The 24995-nt window shown below is 43.4% G+C and overlaps 2 protein-coding genes across 2 annotated transcripts in view; one reads left to right on the top strand and one right to left on the bottom strand.

The window, feature by feature from the left end:
• The window catches only part of fgf11b (fibroblast growth factor 11b), a 57626-nt gene extending 50041 nt beyond the window's left edge, over window positions 1–7585 (bottom strand). The window contains exon 1 of the mRNA XM_077242823.1: window positions 6260–7585. Within this exon, the coding sequence (XP_077098938.1) occupies window positions 6260–6452 (193 nt within the window). The 5' untranslated portion in view covers window positions 6453–7585. The remainder of the gene's footprint in view (window positions 1–6259) is intronic.
• Window positions 1–24995, top strand: part of nlgn2b (neuroligin 2b) — a 170196-nt gene that overhangs the window by 8002 nt on the left and 137199 nt on the right. The window lies entirely within an intron of this gene.

The raw sequence follows: 24995 nt of genomic DNA, 5'->3' as shown, positions 1-24995 counted from the left end.
TGTTGTTTCCTTCTTGAAACTGCTACTTATACACTTGCATTGCCTGACTTGAAAAGTTACTTTTCCCTCACAAAGATCAGCAGGCTTTACCGTAGCAAAAAATCTCCATGAAGATAAAGCATTCTTTATTCTTGTATATTACTAAGGACTGCTGCGCCCACAAAAACATTTTTTTTTGCCCCCAATACCAAATTCAGCTTTGCAAAGGTATTTTATTTTTCTATTTCATTTGAATTTTTTAGCCTCGTTTCCATTTATAGTGACTTTTTTTTATCAGTGATGTTTAATGAACATGATGTGTGAATTTGCTCCAGCATGAATTCATTCATACTAATCACAGGCTAGTGGCATTTATCTCAGTGCTGCCTTCTCTCAGATCTCTTTCAGGCAAATTTAGTCCTGATCTGATCTCTTCCAGACTGATGGAACTTTTCTTCAATCTGTTAAGTCCAGCACTCCAACCCAGAGGCGGCACATCCGCAGCACTGAAATAAACCTTCAAAACAAAAGCATCAATCCCTTCAGCTTTTATTATCTTTTCATCTGGAATTAAATTCTTGATAGATTATGAAACCCTTCCCAATCTTTGGTTGTGTAACGGCATAAGCTGATGTTTGTATGTTTGGCGTCCTCAATATCAATAAAAGAGTCTGGGAAACTCTCTTGGCTGCTGTTGCAGCCGCAGAACTAATCGGATATTCATTTCATACAGATGGTAGTGAGCAGTGATTGCTGCAGCTGAGATTTGTCAGGATTGGTTTTCTCAGGACAGCCAAATGGAAGACGTTTTGGAGTCCCTGTGTTAGTAGTCGGTCATTGTATATCTTACACTACAAAAAAAAAGTCAGTAAAAATAAAGCACAGTGTTAATGTAAATGAAATTTCCGTATTGATTTTTCACAGGTGTGTTATCCATGTTTTGAATTACGCATTGCATTGGGTTGTGTTGTATGGTTAAAGGATAAGTCTTTAAACTTTAAAATTACCAGTGCCTTTTCCATTTTTCTATGGATTTTCTTTTTTTTTTTACATGTCAAGTGTTTTTTTTTTTTTACAGTGCATCCACTCAGAAACTAAAATATGAGTTACTATGTGACCCATCTGAAACCTGTCACGCACAGAATGTGTTAATTATTCAGTTAATAGAGCTTGTAAGGAAAACCCAGACCTTTTAATTCACTTTAGAAGGCCGCTAGCTGAGAATAGAATAGATCAATCCTGTTAGAATGGAGAATGCCACAGTTAATATTAGCACCAATAAAATGTGTGCAGTAGAGGACATTAGTTACATTTGAGTTCTCTTTCCTGACACATTATTAGACTCTTTCAAATGGTCAATGACACATCGTCCCACCAGCCCTGACACGTGTATCAATAGTGTTAACCGTCTAGTATTATGATGACTTAATGTCTTTCATTTCTGTCATATTTACTTTTCCAACATCTGTATACACTTCTGCCTCTAGGATCGTCTAGAGGGAGCAGCCACCACACACTCACATTAGATCGTTTTTGTTAATTTGTTGACTAACAAACTCAATAGTGAATTACATCTTAATTCATTCATTATTTGAACAAGTGCTGTGTGTGAGCTCAGAGCGAGAACAAGCAAAATTCTGTTTAATGGACTATGCCAGCAGTTTAATAATCAATACTGTTTCTACTGGTTACATCCCTTATTAGGTTACTTGTACTTTATTTCTAAGAGAATATTATTTCAAATTTACACAGAATACAATTAAAACTTGAATTATGTTAATATATTATGTTAAAAAAGATGGAAGATTATGAAGCAAGACATTTCAGATATAAATGTAGAACTGTGCTACTTTTTAAAGAAAAGAAAAAATGTTACAGTTTTTTTTTTCTGAAAGTGTGTTACTAAAAAGTGTAAAAAATGTACACGTTTAAAATCTAACATTTAGCTGTTGGTCTGAACTAGCGAAATAACAGTGGGTGAATTTTTCTTTAGGTAAACAGCCTTTTTCAAGTAATGTTGCATCCATTCTGCAAACATTTCTGAGTTTACCCTCTTCATGATCATGACAGAAGTTAGATAAATTTAATATAGCTTAGAAAAGGTAAGTATGCAATTTTGTTACATATGTGTAAGTTTTGTGGCTGTACGTTGTTCATCCCTATACAATGTCTTGCCCCATAGACTTTCATTGTAAGTTAGTGTAAATACAATATTTGTTGTGACAAACTGAGGAATGAAAAAAAATTCTGTGGTAATCAAAAGCATATCCATAGAGCTCATGTGAGCTTGAACTCTGAATGTTCCTTAGAATGTTAGTTAATAGACCTTTTTTTATCATATAGTGTATTTGTATGAGTGTTTTCTTTTTATTTTAACAAAAAAAAAAACGAACAAAAAAACCTTCATGCAGTGAACGTTCATGCTGCCCATTTCAATTGAACACAATTTCTGCCAGAACTTTTGCTTAATCATCAGTGACTTTTTCTTTTCCTCTGAATTTCCTCTGCATGCCCTTCTGTCATTTGCAGTGACTCACTTTTTGTCTTTCCAACTATCTATCCTCCTCTTTCTTCTTCCCTCCCTCTCCTCATGCTCTTCCATCTCTACTTCCTTCCTCTCCGCATTACTCTCTTCCTCTCTCTTTCCCCCTTTCTTTCTGACCCCTGGCACTCTCAGTACTCGGATGAGAGGCTACCTAACACTGTGCAGTGTGATCAGGTGTTGTTGAGTAAGCAAGATTGACAGCCCATCTTCAGCGGTCAGCTTAATGCTGTCCTCCTCCAGAGCCACGTCCTCGTGCTCTGAGCGACTCCTTTAGACTGAACCCTGCTGCATTTCTCCTTACTACACATCTGCAGACCTCATCTCTCCTCTTTTTCTTTTAATTATTTCTTTTTTGTTAGTAATTTTGAAGGTGAAAGGTGAACTTTTCTTTCAGCTACAATAGCCTGTTACTAGCCACTCTGATCCTTTACCATCTCATTTTAATTCTAATAAGGCATCCAGTATTTAGTACAAATCACTAAATCCACTCTTAAATGTTTCTCACTAGAGTGGGTTAACAAACTAAAATCACCCAATACTGTGGACCCAACACATCTCTGTTGGCTGGTTGCAGGTGTTAATTTCCCACCTTAATGCTGTGAGAGCACTGGAACTCTACGGCAATGTTTACACAGCAGCAGAAAATGGCTATCTGTCATTTGTCACTTTTAGAGTGATTAAATACGGTTACATTCACAGTTTGTTTATTAATGAACTCTAAGAACTCGCAACTGAATTTTGAGAAAGAGTTTGATTAGTCTGTGCTGTGATCTGAACCATATTGGGCATCTAGCTGGCCGTCACGCCATAGACTGCGATAGTCTCTCTGCAGTGCACATATGCTTCTGGTAACTCACAGTGACGGAGATATGACCAGAATCTCATCCAAAGGTTTTGCTCCAGGCGCTGTTTTTCACCATTGTCTTATTAAAAATAAAGCACTGTAAGCCGCTTTCAGATAATTAGTATTTGTGCCTTATTTGGACTTATTCATTTATTAAAAAGTAATGAAAAGAATTTCTGTTGTTAGGGAAGTTGCCATCTTTGATATTTTCTTTAGACACTGCAGTATCACCATGATTTCAGGTGTTACTCACAGCTATCGAGAATAGAAAATTGACTGATGTTATTCATTCATATACCCTATGCAATCCACTCCTTTAAGCTGTTTTATGTTAAAGGAAAGGTGTGTTCCCTATGTGAGGGGTTTTCTCACTCCTTTACTGATAATAATTGGTTCTCTCATGCTGTTTCTTTCCTCCTCTATAAGAGATTTGTTGTTGAATAAAGCCAAACACTCCGCAGAAGCCAAGTGCTCCATAAAACTGTAAAGGTGTAAAACAGCGACCGCTATTAAGAGAATGGTTTTTGTGTCTGTGTGTGTGTGTGTGTGTGTGTGTGTGTGTGTGTGTGTGTGTGTGTGTGTGTGTGTGTGTGTGTGTGTGTGTGTGTGTGTGTGTGTGTGTGTGTGTGTGGTTTACATTTCTATACCATCTCCACCTTGCGTGAAATTGGGCACTGGGCAAACGGAGAGGGTGATCATTGATTAATCAGTATACGTTAATGAGCTGCATCGATCGAGAGACCAGTAGACTCAGCGCCGACCTCAGATGGTGTGAGACCGCGACGCCATTTTAGAGCAGCAAGGGAACACATCCAAAGCAAGTGACTCAGAGAGACAGGTGTGCGTGAGACAGATGTGAAGGGTGTTGCGGGTACAGCAGAAGATGTGACATTGTTATGATGGATGCATATGGATCACTGACCTGACAATGCAGCAATGATCCCACACTGCTGTGGCTAGGTGATGCCCACTAATTTGTCAATTTTTGGCTGCTTCAGTTCACCCAAAGAGCTATGGGTTGAATTTTGAAGCACAACTTTGAAACGTCACAGCTTTAGGCATTTAGAGGGACATCCCTGCTGAAAAGGCCAGTAAATGTTGTGTTTTGGATGTTGATGTGTTGCTTAGTAAGCTTATTAATTAGCATAACCAACAGGATATCATTTGTCAATCAGATTCACCAGCTAGTTGCTTTTTTTGCCAGTTGGTTTTAGATTCAACATTTACCAGCAGTGGCTAACAAGGCCATATTAACCATCGAAACCTTGACCTCTGGGGGTAGACCAGCACTAAATCTCGAATAAAACTTGAATAAGACCAACAGGGTTAAACAGTATAAGGAAAGACTTGCAGAAGTAATTTCACCTATCCTAGCAATGCTATATTATATCGTTCCCTGAGCCAGATTTTGTGTGTTTGCATAAAAAACACAAAATAAAACACATAAAACTTGTCTAGACCAACAGGGTTAGACAGTATAAGGAAAGACTTGCAGAAGCAATTTCACCTATCCTAGCAATGCAATATTATATCGTTCCCTGAGCCAGATTTTGTGTGTTTGCATGACGAAAATATATTTGCATTTCAGTGTGTCCCTAAACCACATTATGCTAACGGTGCTGGAGCGTAATGTGATAATGTGTTCAGTAGATATCAAAGGAATGTAAATATTACAAAACACGGTCCCAGGAGTAGGACTGGATATCAGCGTTACTTCAGTATTATAGAAGAACACACGCACACACTCACTCTTTCACACGCATTTCTGTTCATACCCATATTTTTTCTGATGATTGCAGTGTGGAGCATTTCATGCTCATTTGTGAGAGAGGCAGATAAAGAGGCAGATTAATATTACTGACTATAATCATTTTCGTTTATGTACAAAACACCCACTCTCTCTCACACACTCTCAAACACTCACACTCTCACTCACGGTCTTATCTCTTTCTCTCTTTTATCTTGTTTTTACATTTAAAGTTATTTTATTCTGTATTTAGTTCTTAAGTCTTAGGCTATGGCATACATTTCTAAATGTCATAATCATTTGGTCCCCATTACTATCCAAAGACATTACAAAACTCACAACCAATGGCAGGGATTCAGAACAGAGATGTTTTTGTTTCAGTAAAACTGCTAGTCTGAGTTGTGGACATTGGTTGTTTTGAATTTTTGCCCTGTAGGTTGACATAACAATCGCAGAGATTCTGTCTCAGTATCAGTGCTGTAATCAGAGAGTGTGCTGTTTTTTTTCTTTTTGGCCAGTGGCAAGGTTACTGGAACTAAATCATGGCCGGAGTCCAACTTCCAATCTCATAGCCATACTGAGAAACAATATTTTATGGAACACAATTGAAATTAGGTATTAATATGCAGACATGCTTCCCCATGTGTGAACATAGAAGATATGAGGTAATAATTAGCATCCTAAGGGCAGGTCTTAACGCAACCCAGAATAGCCTGTGCATGTGGGACGCTTTGAAAGACTGTAAATCACACCTAATAAAGGGCTTGCCTCTTCCAGTTCTGTTTATGTCATAAAATAGAAGTCAATCCCCTTCTTCCCTTATAAAAGTCTGAATAAATTCCATGATGCTACACCTTCATGAGCTTAGTGATTTCTCCTTTATGTGACCTGTGAAACATTGCTTCACAGAGACAACTGTATTTTAGTGTTGTATCCCTACATTTGTACCACAGCCAGCTTGAACTTGAGTGTGATTGTGAAGTGGCATTAGAGAAGCCAAGAAGAATGACATCAGTTTGCAACTTTAGTTCAAAACTTTTTTCATTCTGCTCTTTTTGTATTTCAAGAAAGCTTTCTTTTTTTTAGTTGGTGTATTTGGTTCCAGAAGTGAAAAGTGGTTAAAGGAAGTTACAGATAAACCTACCTGGTCTTTTCTCTGTTCTTCCTCTTCGACCGCCACATAACCGTACTTTTGATATGAGAACGAGAATTTGTTTCTGGCAAAGAGACTTGTTGCTCTTGGGGCACGGCTTGCGTTTGTTGGCTATCGGCCGGTTGGCCTGGTCTTCCTTGACTGCCCGTTTTTGTCTGATGAGAGAACTGGCAAGTGCTGCCATCTTCCCCCCCCCCTCTCACCTTTAGGAGGGGGGTCTCTGTTTGCTTAAGAGACCCTCTCTGGATGCACTTGTCTTTTTACCAGCAGCACAAAAAGATAAAAGTCAGGGGTCAAACCTCGTGTGGAGGGCCAAGAATTCAGGTAGGTTCCTCACGTGTCCGTGTGTTTCCCTCCAGTAAGGGAAGAGGTTAAGTTCTGGTCCACTCGAAACCTGTCCATGGTTTGTCCTTCATTATGTTTGTTTCTCTAAATACATATTGACACCACAACAAATCCTTAGAGCGTAAATCTACGTCGTCACATTTCCACAAAAAGATACAGAAAGCGGCTGACAAAGTCATTGTTGCGACATTGCCGACATATTTGCCCCCCCTCTTTCTCTCCTCTCCCTTCCCCTCCCCTTGTGTCTTGTTCCTGAAGACGAAAACACTGACAAAGCTAAAGTTTAGCACACAGGAACGATGAGCTTTCTCACCCACACACGGCTGGTCCTTGCAAAAAAGTTCTTCGCTCACCAGCAGCAAAATTATTCGGCTCAAATCAGGAACAGATCCTGTCAGAAACTGCCAGATGGTCAGCCCGCAGTCCCTATGGCTAACTTTAGTTGTGCTGGCAAAAAAAAGAGAATAATCTCAAGCGGTAATCCAGTGCTCCCACGTCCAGAGGCACTTCTGCTTCAGCTGCTGGGACGGACAAAGCCCTGAGTCGCAGGACGGTAGCCGGCAAAAGAAGAATGGACTCTGAGAAATTTCCCTTCTGCCTCTTCTGGCACTCGCTATCTCTCCCCACACCCCTACATTACCCCCCCACCCCCACCCCAAAGCCAGCGAGCGTGTGTGTATGTGGGTGTGTGTGCAAATCCAGCGGCTACCACCAGTAAAGGTGACATTCATAAGAGAACAAGTGAGGGAGGGAGAGCGGGAGCGAGAGCGATCCAGTGAGGGAAAGAGAGCGAGTGAATGTAAAAGAGAGTGAGAGAAGATCAAGAATGATGAATGAGAACAATGGAGGATCGAAAACAGAAAGATGAAGGGAGAGAAAAAGAGGAGGGTGAGAGAGAGTTAACACTACTGTTCTTTCTTCAGTCTGCCGTGTCTGTCCTTGATGGGTTGAGTGGAGGAGAGAGAGAGAGAGAGAGAGAGAGAGAGAGAGAGAGCTTCAGGTGCCAATGGTGACAGTTTTCAGTCACCCCAGGAAGAACATCGCAGTCGTGCGTTCCAAGTCAGTTATATCTGCCAAATTCACTCACTCGCACACACATTTATCCTCCTCACCCATCTCTCTCTCTCTCTCTCTCTCTCTCTCTCTGATACACACATCATCGTGTACAAAATCACTTTTAGGGGATTAGGATTGTACCACTTTTATTGGTTTAGCGTTCAGTTTCTTGCCGTCCTTGTGCTGGGAGTGCTTCACGTTTGCTGAAGGTGTAAAAACTAATGCAAACAGAAAGACTTTCTCTGTCATGTCTTTTTCTCTTATCCTCTTTTTTCTCATTTACTTTATTGCTCTGGATTCTTCATCTAAAAGCTCTTTTCCCTTCCCTCTGTGTACCCCCCTCCTCCTTCTCATTCTTCTTTCTGACATCACTGCACTTTCGCTTTATCTCAGTGTATTTTCCAGTCTCTTGGCACTCTGCAAATACAGCATGTAAAATGAGCGGGACCTGAGGGGCGGTTTGCTTAAAGAGACAGACAGGCACTGAGCGTGTGTGTCAGGATGGGTGGCTATCTCTCATTAATAGTGACACAGACAGGTAGAGACAAAAATAGTCTCTGCTCTACCGTGCCCTCGTCCACAAACAAACATGATATATTCCTGTGTACATTCACTACAAATTCAACAGTTTCACCACTTTAGTGTGTGGTACTTCAGCGCAAAAAAACGGTCTTATTCATTAAGCATTCCCAATCAGTTTTAACAAGTTGCTAAATGTGTAGAAATAATACCATGCCATGACAATATTTAAAAAGTCATTATTTCAGCACAAACATGACTTACCCTGTTTAAATTAGGCTTAAAGTGTGCCTTATTTAAAAGATACAGCGGTATTTGTCTATATTGAACTATATTCTCTCTTGCATAAAAGTCTGCCTTTTTTACTCTGTCCTGTATTTCATCAAATGATGAAGAAGAGCAATATAAAAGTGCATAAAAACCTGCTTCAGGTGTTTGGTTCGCAGTGGGGGAGTGATGCCATTCAGTCCCTCTGACGTGGAAGATGGGTTCTAGTTATTCATGCATGCAAAAATGTGTACACTTACAGACTAGTAAATAAACGATGATGTGATTTTGGAGTGGGATCATCTTTGCTGGTCCAGGAACAAGGATTCCTATTAATCATTTTGTGGTTATTATGGTTATGGCTGGGATTAGGGACTTGCACAAGATTCTGATCAACCTATAATTTCTATCTGATTTTAGAGGGTAGTTTGTGCAAGGATGTAACCAAATATTTTGAGATTTGGCATGCCAAATGTTAATGTTTAATAATTGGCCTGTAAAAACCCAATCGTGATAACCATTAATCTAAAAATATGTCTCAATGTCTCAATCCAGGAATGTTTTCCAACACTAAAGATGTTGATCTGCCTTCAAAGATTTGTTTCTTGCACTCTCCGAAAAATAGGTTTGCACACAAAAACACGCAAACACAACATCTTGTAGCAAATTTGCTCAAAAGAAAAATATGAATAGTAAATTATATATTTTTGGATCAGTTAATAGAAAATATTAATAATTAATTATATATTTTTGGATCAGTTAATAGAATTAACTTGATGTAGCTGAATTAATATTACCATCAGTTAATCACTCAGTATTGATCGTCTATCAACTCTCAGAAAGAATATTTTTCGTGGCCACAGAAAAATAACTCTTTCTTTGCATGTAGCTGTGATTATTGTTAAAGGGACGTTGATTGACAAAGCAGTAGGGGAGTCCATGGTTAACCGATTAACCGTTAAAAATTGCGTAACTGATTGAAACATTTTGCTCAGTTAAGTGGCGTCAATGGCGTGCATTGAATTTAGTTGTAATACATTTTTGCACCACAAGAGACAGCCAGAGCGCTCCCAGACATTTGTAATGTCCACAAGAAGTAGTCATGACCAGTTTTCTAATATGAAGCGGGCAAAGAAAAGCACAGCGTGGTAGCACTTTAAAATCGAGAAAGCTAAAGTACAACCTCCTTGTTGTACCATCTCAACAGCCAACACCCGGGCATCATTAGAGAGGCGGCCGCGGAGCCTAGGAGTACCTTCGCCCAGCCTACCAACCCCACGATGCTAGCGCAGAACATGTGCAGTGGTGCTAAAGCCAAATCCATAACACAGGGGATTTACAGAATGATTGAAAAGGACATGATGCCAATTAGAATGGTGGAGGACGAAGGCTTTAAAGAACTGATGAATATTGTTCAACCCCGCTACAGCATTCCCTCGCGTTCGGCAATCACACGCTGCATTGAAAAACGATATGAGGCAAAAAGAGATTCGCTCAAAGAAGATCTACAGTCACCTGATGTAGTTGCCAACACTACGGATTGCTGGACTGCTCTAAACACGGAAAGTTACATAACTATTACGAGCCATTACATTGATGAAGATTGGGTTTTAAAATCATTTGTCCTTTTAACTGAAGCCCTGTCCGTTCGCCATACAGCTGATAACCTAGCAGAGAAGTTAAGGGAGTCTGTGGAAAAGTGGGCTCTTACGGGACGAGTGATTTCCTGTGTGCATGACAATGCAAAAAACAGTGGCTGCTAACAGAGGCGTTGATTGGCATTCTGGGTCATGCTTTGCGCATACGCTTCAGCTAGCTATAAATGATGGATTTTCTCTTTTTTTGAAGCGCGTCATCTCCGCTGCTTGCAAAGCTTGTGAGCCATTTCAACCACAGCTCAGTGGCAACAAAAGCGCCTGAAAGAAAACAACAACAAATGAAACTGCCAGCCCACAAACTAATACAGTCCTGTAAAACCAGGTGGAGCAGCGTCTGTGACATGTTTGAGCGCCTATTGGAACAGCGGTGGGCAGTTACTGCGGTGCTGTCAGATCGCACTGTAACGAAAGTTCAAGATGCACGGATTTTGGAGTTAAAGGACGCGCACTGGCAGCTTATTGTAGATGTTGTGCCATCTCTAAAAGCGCTCAAGTGTGCAACTACAGTTATGTCTGCAGAAAGGGAAGTGAAGGTGACACGAAGGTGACGCACACAGGGTTCTGGTGGAGTTTAAAACTAAAGTGTGAAACTCCCTGTCTGAAAGAATGAAGGTAGGTACCAGACGATTATTGATAATTTCACTAGTTAGTTTCATTAACATCTCGGGTTCTTATCTCCAGAAAAAAGAGCACTGGCAAATGCAAAACTCTGTAGCCTTGCAGCAAATGTTCCGTACAATGTACCAAATGTAACAGAAGCCGTTGCGCAAAGTGTAGAACACGGGGAAGAGGAGGCGGCCGCGACCCCAGCAAAAAGTGCCAAAGACAGCGCAGCCACGGCGATGGCACTCATACTTGGCGAAAACTACTTTTCATCAACCCTCGCCAGTTGTGAAACAGAAGTCAAAAACTTTCTTAGCGACAGTCCCATTGTCCTAGAAATGAGCCCTGTGGACTGGTGGAAACTAAACGCCAGTCGATTTCCCAAATTTGCCAACCTTGCTAAACAGTATTTGTGCATACCTGGCACATCTGTACCTTCAGAGAGGGTGTTTTCGGCAGTTGGACTTACAGTAAATTGACTGCGCACCAGTCTCACTCCCAATCACGTTGACATGTTAATATTTCTTAATAAAAACTAAGCAATTCGAATACAAGGATTTCTGTAGAGCAGCCTGATTTAATTTGGTGCCTAATTTGGGTAATTTATTCCCTGAAAATGCAGACAAGCATATTTGGTCATTCTATTTTTTTTTTTTTTTTATTTAAAGAAAGAAGAATGTGGGTCTATGCTCTTGTGTTTTAATTATTTAAATAATTTTTCTATTTAATTTGCCCTTTGTTGCAGTGTAAGCTATAGGCACAAAACTCACCTTGTTACTGTTAAAAATAGGTGTAGATAAATGTTGTTGTTGTTGTATGCATTTATTTGACTGTTTCTTTGCACAAAGTTTCTAAAAAAAAGTGTGCTATAATATGACTGCATTAAATTCTAGGGCCTTGTTCACAGGCCGTGAACGCAAAAGTCAGTGACCTACTTTAACGGCTCTGTCCTTACCACTGCGTTTTATTTCTATAAATTAATTTAGTTTCAAATGTGGTCCAACCAGTTATTAAAGGTGTTAAAAATGAACTACCCCTTTCTCATGTGTCTGTATCTCGGGGTTGCGGCGCGCACACTATGGTTAACCGAGTATTAACCGGACACAATCAAAGTGAAAGTGAGTGGAACCGAAAACAGAAACAGGGGAATAAAGCTATGGAAAAGAGTAATTTAACCATCTGAGCAGAACCATCAGTTTCTTATTGTAAAGTCTCAGGAGAAAGTCTTGATGATTCAGTAAGTTGATGGTGTTGAAGTTGCAATCAATTGCTTCCGTGTTGAACGAAAGAAATGATGAAGAACTTTGATGTTAGCCTGACTCAGTCATTGTTGAGAAAGTTACAATAGTTGTAACTTGAGGGCCTTTCAGCTGTGCACCAGAGGAAAGGTCTGGTGGTCAAGCTCACTGGCGTACCTTTGCTGCCATTATAACCAGGGTTTCTGATCTATCTTTTTGGGGGGTTGTCACAGGCACCTTGTTTTGTGGTTGGGTGTGGGGGTTTCCTAGCCTGGCTCTGCCCTCCTATGTACTTTCGCTCAATTTTCATTTTCCTTCAGTACTATGTCTGGGATTGTGCTGTAGTCTTTGGTATTCTCCGATCAATTTTTTTAGCGGGCCAATCAGCGAACAGAGGGAGTGGCTGAGAATGATTACGTTAATGTGGATTATTTTTGAGTTGTAGTTCAGTAATGGCAGCGGAGAAAGATGCGAGCGAAGCCATTCGGTCTGTTGTGGCAACGCTGCCAAATATCAAGAAGTTAAAGCCGGAGCAAGAACAATCTTTGCTTAGTTTTGTTAGTGGCCATGATGTTGTGGCCCTCTTCCCCACACGGTTCAGTATAATTTTCATTTTCCAGCTTGCTCCGTTAGTGGTGAATGAGTTTGCTAAGGCGAACGCTAGGCATACGTCAGGACCAAACGTTATCGATTGGTTATGGCAGATCCAGAGTGACTCTGGGCAGATCCAATAGTTTTAGACTTTAATAGAGTACCCGCCTACAAGGAAGTTAACGATTGTCAATGGAGCGGTGCCAGACTCTATGTACAAATGAAATGAAATGTACGAGAGTCTGATGGGACCAGGCTAGGGGTTTCCTGGATAATTCATTAAATATAATGAATAATTGTGTGTCTGATTGGTTCAGTCGCTACTATCATAAAGAACTCTATCGATTATTCATGAGGGACCACCCATGACCATGATCTCTGAGCCAAACTGTTCTGTGATTATCATTGATTGTATGGATATGCAGTGCTAAGAAGTTTAAAATATGCGTAGTGTAATTTAATCTGTCTTGGCTGTTTACCGTGTAGTGATAGCAAGACTCCTTCCACAACATAAAAAAAGCTTTTCAGTGCAACCTCAATAAATCAGATTTTCAAGGGGCCAGTCAATCAATCAAATTTTATTTGGCAACCACACAGAAATCTGCTGTGGAGGCATCTAGAAAGTCCCGGCTTGATTTACCTTTGGTTCAGAAATGACGTTGCCTCAACAGACAAGGTCACAATCCGTCTACTGCTGATTGTCAGATGACAACCAAAGTTCCTGTGCCCGGTTGCATAAAGGACCTTAAGTGTAATTTTCCCTTAAGTTCTTCCTTATGTTTCCCTTAAACCTAAGGGTGCTGCAGAAAAAACCCCTTAAGTGTTACTTAAGGGTTTCTTTAAGTGAAACGTCATAAACACTTAGAGTTTCCCTTAAATGCTGTTTTTTCACTTAAGTAATCCCTTAAAAAGCATTAAGTGTTGCATAAAACCTCTTAACGGTCATTTCCCGAAGTATAACTTAAGGTTTGTAAATCGCAACCTTAAGAGTAACGAGTAACGAAAAATAAGACGTCATGGCTGAATTTATGTCATTTTCATCTGTCAACAGAGTGGTTCCCCAGGTTGCGGGGGCTCTTTCCCGTCATTTAAACGCAACTGTCAAGCTGTTGGTCAGTTTTGTAATCGTTAGGTCTTAACAATGTACAGCAATAAAGCGAACTCTTCGCCACAGTGCGGTGCATACAATCTTAAAAGCATAGTCTTGCTTAACCTCACCTGTTTTGTTGGCTTCTTTCTTATAAGCGCTTAACTCTTTTTTTGCGACCACAGAGATGTTTTCGTATTTTTTAAGGACTTCCTGAACCGTCCTCTTCACGTCAAGATTCATTGCATTGATTTTTTTCGTTATTTCTTCCCACTGTTTCTGTTTTTCTTCTTTTTTTTGCAGCAGCAGTTACATTGGGATTTAGTTTGCTTTTCAAAATTGTTTTTCTTTTAACATAAGAAGAATGCATTTCTCCTCCTCTGTCCAATTAGGCTTTCTGTTTTTGTTTTCTTTTTACATTCGATATCCTAGCCTACTTTATTTGATGAAACTGCGAAATTGCTAGTGTTAGTGTTTTGCGTATCTATGGCAACAACAGACTTTTATAACGTGAATCCAGGATCGCTGTCGTGAAACACTTAAATGTTTCCCTTACCTAAGAGAACCGTTTAAGAGATTATATGCAACACCCTTAAGTTATTCTCTTAGGTAAGGGGAAATCGCCCCTTAAGTATCATACTTGAGGGGAAAACTTAAGGTGCTTTATGCAACCAGGCACTGTTCCTTTAGGAAAGAGGGTAAAATGGGGATAATTTAATTAGTATTTTCCAAAAAGCCTTGTAACCTCATATCCCTCTCATTAGCTCTCTAAAGGAGCCAGGACAGAAATGTGTCAACTATTTTAAATTCCTATTTTACAAATAGTTGGCCACAAGCCAGTTGCCAATTTGATTTGTCAATGCAGATACATAAGAATAGCAGCCAAGTCAAATCATTTTGCTGAAAAGTCAATGTTTATGTCACGAACACACACGGGGGACAGAAGATCCAAAAGCAGCAGTCTTTTATTTAAAGGGCAATCCAAACTCGTAGTCATCTAGTCCAGGCAAGGTTCAATATCCACAAAGGCAGTCCAAAACATAAAACACAAACAAGACTCAGGCAAAGGAAGGACACAGAAGTGTGAGGACATAAAGTAATGACTCAGTACACATACTTACACAGACAGGGAATATATACACATATCTAACAAGACTAACACAGAACAGCTGGGAACAATGATTATGGGGAACAGCTGAGTGCAATGAACTGATGAGTGACAGTGACAGACAGAATGCTGGGAATTGAAGTCAAATGTGAAGGACACCGTGAGAACGAGGACCTCTAGTGATAAACAAGGGAACACAACCAAACACTGTGACATAACCCCCCCCTGTACGGAGCGGCTACCAGACGCTCCACGACAACACTAAAACACGACACAAGAGTTCAGTAGGGAGGTGGAACGGTGGAGGATCAGGGGGAGGGATGGTGGGCCAGGTCCGTGAAGGGAGACAGGAACAAGGGGTGAGGGCTTAACCGGGGACCAGGGCAAAACAGAGAGTCTATCGGGCATCCAGGGCGAAACACAGAGTCCATCGGGCGGCCATGGCGGTGAAGACCCCTCGGGCGGCCAAGCAGGTGAAGACCCCTCGGGCGGCCAGGGCCGTGAAGACCCCTCGGGCGGCCAGGGCGGAGCAGACCCCTCGGGCGGCCAGGGCGGAGCGGACCCCTCGGGCGGCCAGGGCGGAGCAGACCCCCCGGGCGGCCAGGGCGGTGGCTCAGGCGCAAGAACAGCAGACACCGGCTCAGGAACAGCAGACACCGGCTCAGGAACAGCAGACACCGGCTCAGGAACAGCAGACACCGGCTCAGGAACAGCCACAAGAACTGTAACAGTCACAAGAACAGACACAAACACAGAAACAACCACTGGCTCTGGCGCTGGAACAGACATTGGCTCCAGCTCTGGCTCTGCCTCCGGCTCTGGAACGTGCGTTGGCTCTGCCTCCGGCTCTGGAACGGGCATTGGCTCTGCCTCCGGCTCTGGAACGGGCATTGGCTCTGCCTCCGGCTCTGGAACGGGCATTGGCTCTGCCTCCGGCTCTGGAACGGGCATTGGCTCTGCCTCCGGCTCTGGAACGGGCATTGGCTCTGCCTCCGGCTCTGGAACGGGCATTGGCTCTGCCTCCGGCTCTGGAACAGCAGACACTGGCTCCGGCCCTGGAACAGCAGACACTGGCTCCGGCCCTGGAACAGACGACATTGGCTCCGGCCCTGGAACAGACGACACTGGCTCCGGCCCTGGAACAGACGACACTGGCTCCGGCCCTGGAGCAGACGACACTGGCTCCGGCCCTGGAGCAGACGACACTGGCTCCGGCCCTGGAACAGACGAAACTGGCTCCGGCCCTGGAACAGACGACACTGGCTCCGGCCCTGGAACAGACGACACTGGCTCCGGCCCTGGAACAGACGACACTGGCTCCGGCCCTGGAACAGACGACACTGGCTCCGGCCCTGGAACAGACGACACTGGCTCCGGCCCTGGAACAGACGACACTGGCTCCGGCCCTGGAACAGACGACACTGGCTCCGGCCCTGGAACAGACGACACTGGCTCCGGCCCTGGAACAGACGACAATGGCTCCGGCCCTGGAACAGACGACAATGGCTCCGGCCCTGGAACAGACGACACTGGCTCTGGCCCTGGAACAGACGACACTGGCTCCGGCCCTGGAACAGACACTGGCTCCGGCCCTGGAACAGACACAAACGCCCCAGATAGTCCAGGTCCATGAAGGCAGACGGCACTGGCTCTGCCTCCGGTTCTGGAACGGGCACTGGCTCTGCCTCCAGTTCTGGAACGGGCACTGGCTCTGCCTCCAGTTCTGGAACGGGCACTGGCTCTGCCTCCAGTTCTGGAACGGGCACTGGCTCTGCCTCCGGCTCTGGAACAGCAGACACTGGCTCCGGCTCTGGAACAGGAGACACTGGCTCCGGCTCTGGAACAGCAGACACGGGCATGTCCAGGATCCGAGCCAGCCGCTCCAGATAGTCCAGGTCCATGAAGGCAGACGGAACGTGAACAGTCTCTGACTGGGCAGACAGAACGTGAACAGTCTCTGACTGGGCAGACGGAACGTGAACAGTCTCATACTGGGCAGACGGAACGTGAACAGTCTCTGACTGGGCAGACGGAACGTGAACAGTCTCTGACTGGGCAGACGAAACGTGAATAGTCTCTAACTGGGCAGACGGGACGTGAACAGTCTCTGACTGGGCAGACGGGACCTGAATAGTCTCTGACTGGGCAGATGGGCTGTGTCTCTTCCTTCTCCTTCTCCGGACCACCGGACTCGGGACCACCGTAACAGGGACCACCAGAACAGGGACCACCGGAACAGGGACCATCTCCCGACTACATCCTCCACTGTGACCTCCACGGGTCCCGCGAAACTTGACCAACCGGGTCCCCTTAAAAAACTCCCTTCTCTCCCACTCGTTGGCATGGGAAGAGATATTAAAAACATACCGCTGGATCTGAGTTGACGGAGTCGTTCTGTCACGAACACACACGGGGGACAGAAGATCCAAAAGCAGCAGTCTTTTATTTAAAGGGCAATCCAAACTCGTAGTCATCCAGTCCAGGCAAGGTTCAATATCCACACAGTAATGACTCCGTACACATACTAACACAGACAGGGAATATATACACATATCTAACAAGACTAACACAGAACAGCTGGGAACAATGATTACGGGGAACAGCTGAGTGCAATGAACTGATGAGTGACAGTGACAGACAGAATGCTGGGAATTGAAGTCAAATGTGAAGGACACCGTGAGAACGAGGACCTCTAGTGATAAACAAGGGAACACCACCAAACACTGTGACAGTTTAATGGAACTTTCTAGAGTTGTGTTCCTCTGTTGTACATAGATAATTCACAGAATATTTGTGTTCCTGTTTTAATTACCACTGATATAACAGGATATTGAATAAATGCTTGGGAGAGCAGGTTAGTTTAAAAAAGTATCCTATTAAAGTGAGTGATTTTTCACCACATGATCACCACATCATTTTCAAAGCAATTCACCATGAAATACACTCACCTAAAGGATTATTAGGAACACCATACTAATACTGTTTGACCCCCTTTCGCCTTCAGAACTGCCTTAATTCTAGGTGGCATTGATTCAACAAGATGCTGAAAGCATTCTTTAGAAATGTTAGCCCATATTGATAGGATAGCATCTTGCAGTTGATGGAGATTTGTGGGATGCAAATCCAGGGCACGAAGCTCCCGTTCCACCACATCCCAAAGAGGCTCTATTGGGTTGAGATCTGGTGACTGTGGGGGCCATTTTAGTACAGTGAACTCATTGTCATGTACAAGAAACCAGTTTGAAATGATTCGAGCTTTGTGACATGGTGCATTATCCTGCTGGAAGTAGCCATCAGAGGATGAGTACATGGTGGCCATAAAGGTCAGAAACAATGCTCAGGTAGGCCGTGGCATTTAAACGATGCCCAATTGGCACTAAGGGGCCTAAAGTGTGCCAAGAAAACATCCCACACACCATTACACCACCACCACCAGCCTGCACAGTGGTAACAAGGCATGATGGATCCATGTTCTCATTCTGTTTACGCCAAATTCTGACTCTACCATTTAAATGTCTCAACATAAATCGAGACTCATCAGACCAGGCAACATTTTTCCAGTCTTCAACTGTCCAATTTTGGTGAGCTCTTGCAAATTGTAACCTCTTTTTCCTATTTGTAGTGGAGATGAGTGGAGATGAGGTTGTGTGTGTGTTGTGGCTTCACAAATGCTTTGCTGCATACCTCGGTTGTAACGAGTGGTTATTTCAGTCAAAGTTGCTCTTCTATCAGCTTGAATCAGTCGGCCCATTCTCCTCTGACCTCTAGCATCAAAAAGGCATTTTGGCCCACAGGACTGCCGCATACTGGATGTTTTTCCCTTTTCATACCATTCTTTGTAAACCCTAGAAATGGTTGTGCTTGAAAATCCCAGTAACTGAGCAGATTGTGAAATACTCAGACCGGCCCGTCTGGCACCAACAACCATGCCACGCTCAAAATTGCTTAAATCACCTTTCTTTCCCATTCTGACATTCAGTTTGGAGTTCAGTAGATTCTCTTGACCAGGACCACACCCCTAAATGCATTGAAGCAACTGCCATATGATTGGTTGATTAGATAATTGCATTAATAAGAAATTGAACAGGTGTTCCTAATAATCCTTTTAGGTGAGTGTAATTGTGATTCTATATCTTGCTTGAAAGAATGTATTTTGTTGGAATACTCTTCACAATAAGTTTCCGTCTCTGTCCCTATTCACTTATATTATATGGACAAGCCAGGGCGGCATTCCACAAAAGCATTGTTACCTAAATTGATCGTAGAGAACATTGGTGGCAGTGCTCTTCACGATCAATTTGGGCTCATGATGCTTTTGGGAAACGCAGCCTAGAACATTCTCCCCCTTTTTTCTTCTTTTGTATTTTTTCCTCCTGAATGGAGAAAGATAATAATATTGTACAGGTTTTCATTAGTCTACGTCTATCCTAGGCATCCAGTTAATATTTTTAGGTTTATTTTGCTGATTTAAGAGTAGTTTCTGTCATGGCAGTGGGTGTGTTTAACCTTCCCCTCCTTTCCCAAGCAATTACTTTCCACAAAGGTCTTCCTGACCTCCCTGACACGGACAACCCTCCTCTGTGTCTGCATGGCCAAGCTCGACCTAGCTGGCCCAGTTCTGTCTTTATGTCTCTCCCAGTACCTTTTCTCTTTTTCCGTCTGCCTCATCTCCTCTTTCGTTCTGTCTCTCTACTCTATTCATCATTGCCCAAACAGATGACAGGAGGTATTCTTCCGTAATCCCAACTTCCATTATGTAAGCATGCAAAATATCTCTTCCAATGTTTTTTTTCAGTTTCAGAAATGATATTTATAATTTGCATGACCTCTTGGGTCAGGATCTCATTAGAGAAGGGGGTGGAGGGGGATCTGCTTTTAATTTCCATTTGCTATTACTATTTACCCAGACAAACTTGTAATTAGGCTTGAGTCCTAAATGTGCTTCACTGACTTAAATATTAGTGATGTTTGTGTGGATTATTGTGAGCATGTGGGAGCAATTCCATTCAATTGAATGTTTTCATGCGTGTCTATGTGTGGTTTGTTAATCATTCTCGTTCCATGACTCTTTATTTGATGGTGGTTTAAGTCTCAGTTAGGAATATATGAACATAAATTTGTAATTCATCCATCACATTTGATTGCACCCTTTCAAAAGGACTTGACTATAAGGAGCAATTTTTTTTTAATCGGTAAAGATCTTTAATGACAACATGTCTCTCTCACTTCTTGCGTCCATTGGCCGCCAGTCAGACCCCTAATAAGAGACTGATGATGAATTAGTCATTCAGTCACTGAAGGTGACGGTTACATGCTGATTAACTTTAACAATCATGCTAGACTTGCATTATTTCAAAAGTGTTCCTCAATTGAACTGCAGAGAGGCCATGTACGAGAGAATTGTCCATTTTGATTTCATAGTGACTGTAATTTAGACATTACAACATGAAGCATGTTTCTTAAGGTATTGTATTTTGTGATAATACGATACATTTTTGTATTGTGGCAAGCAAACAGTATTACTGTACATTCTTTATCCCACTCCAAAGGTTTCTACGCAGAGAGATTCACAACTTCAAATGCAATTTCAACTGATGGACCCATGCCCAAGAACTGCTATCTGTGGCTGCCTTGACTATTTACTGCAACTTTATATTTCTGTTATTATCGTTATGTTATTGGTTAAATTCAACTGTTAGAGGAGGGAGCACCTAAACTATGTCTGGTATTCTAACACTGTGTCCTAACCAGATGCGATGCCATAAGATTCCAGCGACAAATAATTTGTCTGTCCACTCTGGACGTGACTGCGAGGTGCGTCAAAATCAATCAGAATCCACAGCCAATTAGAACAGCATGTGGGCGGAGTCTCGCGGCAAGTGCACAGCACCAGAGAGTAATCTTGACAGCTTTTGTAAGAAAATGGATAAGTAGGCTACATAATCAAATTCACAAATATTACACCATTTAAACATTATCAAAAATACATAGGCTACTGAGTCACTACAACAATCTTTTTCAAAGAATACACTTGTTTGTTCACAGTTTGAACGTTCTCGTTTCCATTTGTTTAATTTTAAGATCTGAGGTGAATATCCATTGTTGCTTTTACAGCTACAAAGCTGGGAGCACTAAATGATATTCAAAGTCACTTTGCATGCTTTTAACATTAAATAAAGCACATAAACAGTACCTGAGATTATCTTTGCCACACTTAGTGTTTGTTGTTCCAGCGTGACATCGCAGAAAAATAGAAACCGTTTCTAAAATAGAATCGTCGCGTGTCGCCGTCGCAGCTTGTTAGAACAAAAACTCTGATTAACATGGAAAAGATACCTTTATCGTGCGTTGCGTGTAGTTAGGACATGGTGTAAGGGGATAAAATTGTATTAGATTCTTTAATTATAAAGTCTCTGTATTAAGAGGGTTCAAATAACATTGGGCAAGGAAAGCAGTTTTTTTTGTGTGAAAATGCTACACCCTGTGTGTATCAGCATCTGCACATTCTTTCACTTAATTCATTCACTTAAGAATCTTTAGATTCTCATTTTTTGTCCATTTAAATTTTCTGTGAGGAATTTAAAAGAAGTGAAAAAAGTTAATATTAAAGATCAATTTGCTCAGCCATTCGCCTTTAGAGTGTATGATATCTCTGTTATCAGGGTAAATCTAGAGAGAGAACTATTTTATCCCCTCCAAACAACCTCAGCAAAATACTGATGGAGATAGAAGAGAGAAAGAACCAGTTAAGTCCTGTGGGTGGAGATGTGTGTGTGTTTGTGTGTGTGTGTGTTTGTGTGTGTGTGTGTGTGTGAGAGAGAGAGAGAGAGAGAGAGAGAGAGAGAGAGAGAGAGAGAGAGAGAGAGAGAGAGAGAGAGAGAGAGAGAGAGAGAGAGAGAGAGAGAGCAAACTTTAATCAAAAACAATTTCCCATTCTCCTCGCAACAACATCTCTTCTCTTCACTTAAGAGAATACAGTAACAACAGTTCCCTTACGAAGGGAACTCAACGATGCGTCCATCGACGCCATGGGAACGCCCCCAGCGTGACTGCGTCTGAAGCATCTATGTCAACTAGTCCAATGGAAAGAATGAGCGTCACGGGCGGGTGACGTCATGACCAGGATATGATAAAAGCACATCCGGTGCAAACCGGCATTAGCTTCTGTTGCCTCAGCAAGCGATCTGTGTCAAACTGTCTGTTATATTTACTGTTGTCTGTCTGATATATATATATTTATGGAAACTAAACAATTGCACAACTCTGTGTTCTCCCTGCTCGCGCTATTTAACGAGTAGGGACACACACGAGCTTTGTGTGATGTGTTTGGGAGTAGAGCATGCGGTATCAGCCTCCGAGGGGGCTGATTGCCAACATTGTGAGAAGCTTTCGCTTCGCATGCTCCGCTCCCGCCTGTCACTTTTCGAGGAAAGTGGCCGGGCTCGCAATTCTCAGGGTGACAGGTCCCGCGTCTGCCGAGGCAGCGCGGAGAATGCATTCCTGTGGATCGCGAATAGGATCTCTTTACGGGGTTGGAGACGGGTCCGCGGATCTTATCTCCTCCCTTTCCACGAGGGATCCAGTGCTCTCTCGCCGGTCTCGGAAGCCCGCGCTGCGGTCTCTTCCGCCCGGGGAGAGAGAGAAATCAATGCTTCAGTGCTCTACCTCCGAGGAGGTAGATGTGCTGGGCATTGAAAGTGACACAATCATGGGGGAAGTGAATTTGCCATCTCTTTCCCCAGCGTATGAGAAATATATATAGCCTATATATATATATATATATGATAGTTTATATATTATATATAAAATAAAGTGAATATATATAAAAAATATATATAAAAAATAATAAGCTGGTGGAAGTGTTTACTAAGGCTGTAGATAAATTAAATATTTATGGCCAGCAGAAATAAGGGGGCACTCGTCCTAAAAATAAAATAAATTAAACGAGTTTCCTTCCCTCTATTTTTCCACCTCCATCACGGGGCCTTCCATTTTTCCCGATCTGCACAGCGAGCTGTCTAGATCATGGAAAAAGCCTTTCTCCTCTTGTCTTTTAGCCCCCACATTCATGTATATTCAGATATTTGGGGGTTAAGAGGGTATGGCTATACCCCGGGTAGAACAGACGCTTGCGAGCTATCTGTCTCCCGGTTCAGTATCGTACCTGAAGGCGTCGGCTTCTCTCACTAAACCATTAAAGAAAACTATTTTTTAATCTAGTGGGAAAAGCATATATGGCAGTGGGTCTAGCATGGGCCTGCTTGCACACCATAGCAGTGCTACAAGCATATCAGGCTGACCTGCTGCGGTATTTGGACAGAAGTGAGGGAGTTTGGCCCGATGGGGTTTGAGAACTCCGTCGGGCCACAGATTTATCTCTCAGGGATGGCAGCCCTTGTGGTCACTGAGAGACACCTCTGGCTCAATTTGATGGGAATCATAGAGAAAGATACAAGATAATCTCTCCCTCGCTATGTCCAACCCCCTGGGGCTGCTGGGCGTGAGCAGCTCCAGCCGTCTAGTTTCTCATACACAACACAGCAGCCAAAGCCTTCAAAGCAGAAGCCGGATCTGAGGACCGTTCTTCACGCTGAGAAGGCTGCGGCTCAAAAGAAAAAAAGGTCCTGATGTTCACGCATCAGGCCTGTGAGGACAGCCCCGACCGAAGTGGAGCGGTGTACACCTCATTTTACGGTGCCCGTTCCATTTCGGGGTCCTCACGAGACCCTTCTGCCAACCCTGCCACCCTCGGTGCTTCAGGGCGCAGCGGTCTCCAGCGAGTCGCTGATGCTATGCTGCGGCACAGCATCGGTTTCGCGCCCTCTGAGGGGGGCCTTAGAGCGGCCAGTTCAGGTAGTTCCTGCCATTATGTTTCAGGCTCCGGAATTGGCTGTCTCGATAACACCAGAGACCAGCCTCGAGAGGCTGGTTCCCTTAGTAAATTTTCTGGCAGCGTGGAAGCTTCTGCCGAATATTTCTCATTGGGTCCTGCAGATTGTAGAGAAAGGATACAGAATCCAGTTTGGTTCTCGTCCTCCTCGTTACAACGGGGTGCTGCCCACAGTGGTGCATCCCGAGCAGGCTCTGGTAATGGAGCAAGAGGTAAAGGCCCTGTTAGCAAAGGAAGCTATAGAGCAGGTGTACTCACCCGACATTGCGTCGGGTCTTTACAGTCGTTATCTCATTGTTCCAAAAAAGGATGGAGAGCTGCGTCACATACTAGATCTTCGTCTGTTGGAGTGTTTGGTGCTGGAACTCAATTCCAAAATGCTGACACTCAAACAGATCGTGACTCAAATCAGATCCGAGGACTGGTTTTTCACGATAGATCTAAAAGACGCATACTTCCATATCTCCATCCTCCCTCAGCACAGGAGGTTCCTGAGGTTTTCTTTGGGGCAAAGAACACCAGTATCAGGCACTTCCTTTCGGTCTAGCTCTATCACCCCGCACATTCACGAAGCGTGTAGACGCAGCTCTGGCCCCGCCAGGCTGCAGTGTATATGCATTCTGAATTGCATAGATGACTGGCTGATTCTAGCGGAATCAGAACAGTTAGCGGTTCGGCACCGAGGTGTCGTTCTCGCTCCTATGCAGATGTTGGGGTTGAGGCTCAATGCCAAGAAGAGTGTGCTTTCTCCAGTACAGAGAACCACTTTCCTTGGTGTGGTATGGGATTCAGTGACGATGCGGGCCACTCTGTCGCCCGTTCGTGTAGCTGCTATCCTAACAGCCACAAAAGAGCTGAGGCTAGGCCAGTCACGCACTGTAAAACAGTTAGAGAGACTGTTGGGTCTTGTGACAGCAGCGTCCAACGGGATAACTTTTGGCCTGCTGTACATGAGACCTTTACAGTGGTGGCTCAGGACCAGAGGGTTCTCCCCGAGGGGAAACCCACTTCGTATGATCAAGATCACGCGGCGGTGTCTCCGCACCTTGGTTATATGGAGGAAACACTGGTTCTTAACCCAGGGTCCGGTGTTGGGAGCTCTTTGCCATCGAGTTGTGATCTCGACAGATGCTTCCCTCACCGGCTGGGGAGCGGTATTGGAAGGCCGCTCAGCTCAGGGCTTGTGGAGGAGTCATCATCTCTCTTGGCACATGAATTGCCTAGAGATGATGGTCGTCTTCAATGCGTTGAGACATCTCCTCCCAGACCTGAGGGGCCATCATGTGTTGTTCTGGAACAGTGACTGTTAGGCCTCAGGGCAGCAGCGTCCAATGTGATACCCTTTGACCTGCTGTACGTGAGACC

Source organism: Siphateles boraxobius, unplaced genomic scaffold (genome assembly GCF_051911475.1).
Source record: "Siphateles boraxobius isolate OS27281-9 unplaced genomic scaffold, OSU_SipBor_1 25, whole genome shotgun sequence".
Classification (NCBI taxonomy): Eukaryota; Metazoa; Chordata; class Actinopteri; order Cypriniformes; family Leuciscidae; genus Siphateles; species Siphateles boraxobius.
The sequence above is the reverse complement of the archived record's forward strand: the minus strand, read 5'-3'. Positions and strand labels throughout refer to the sequence as shown.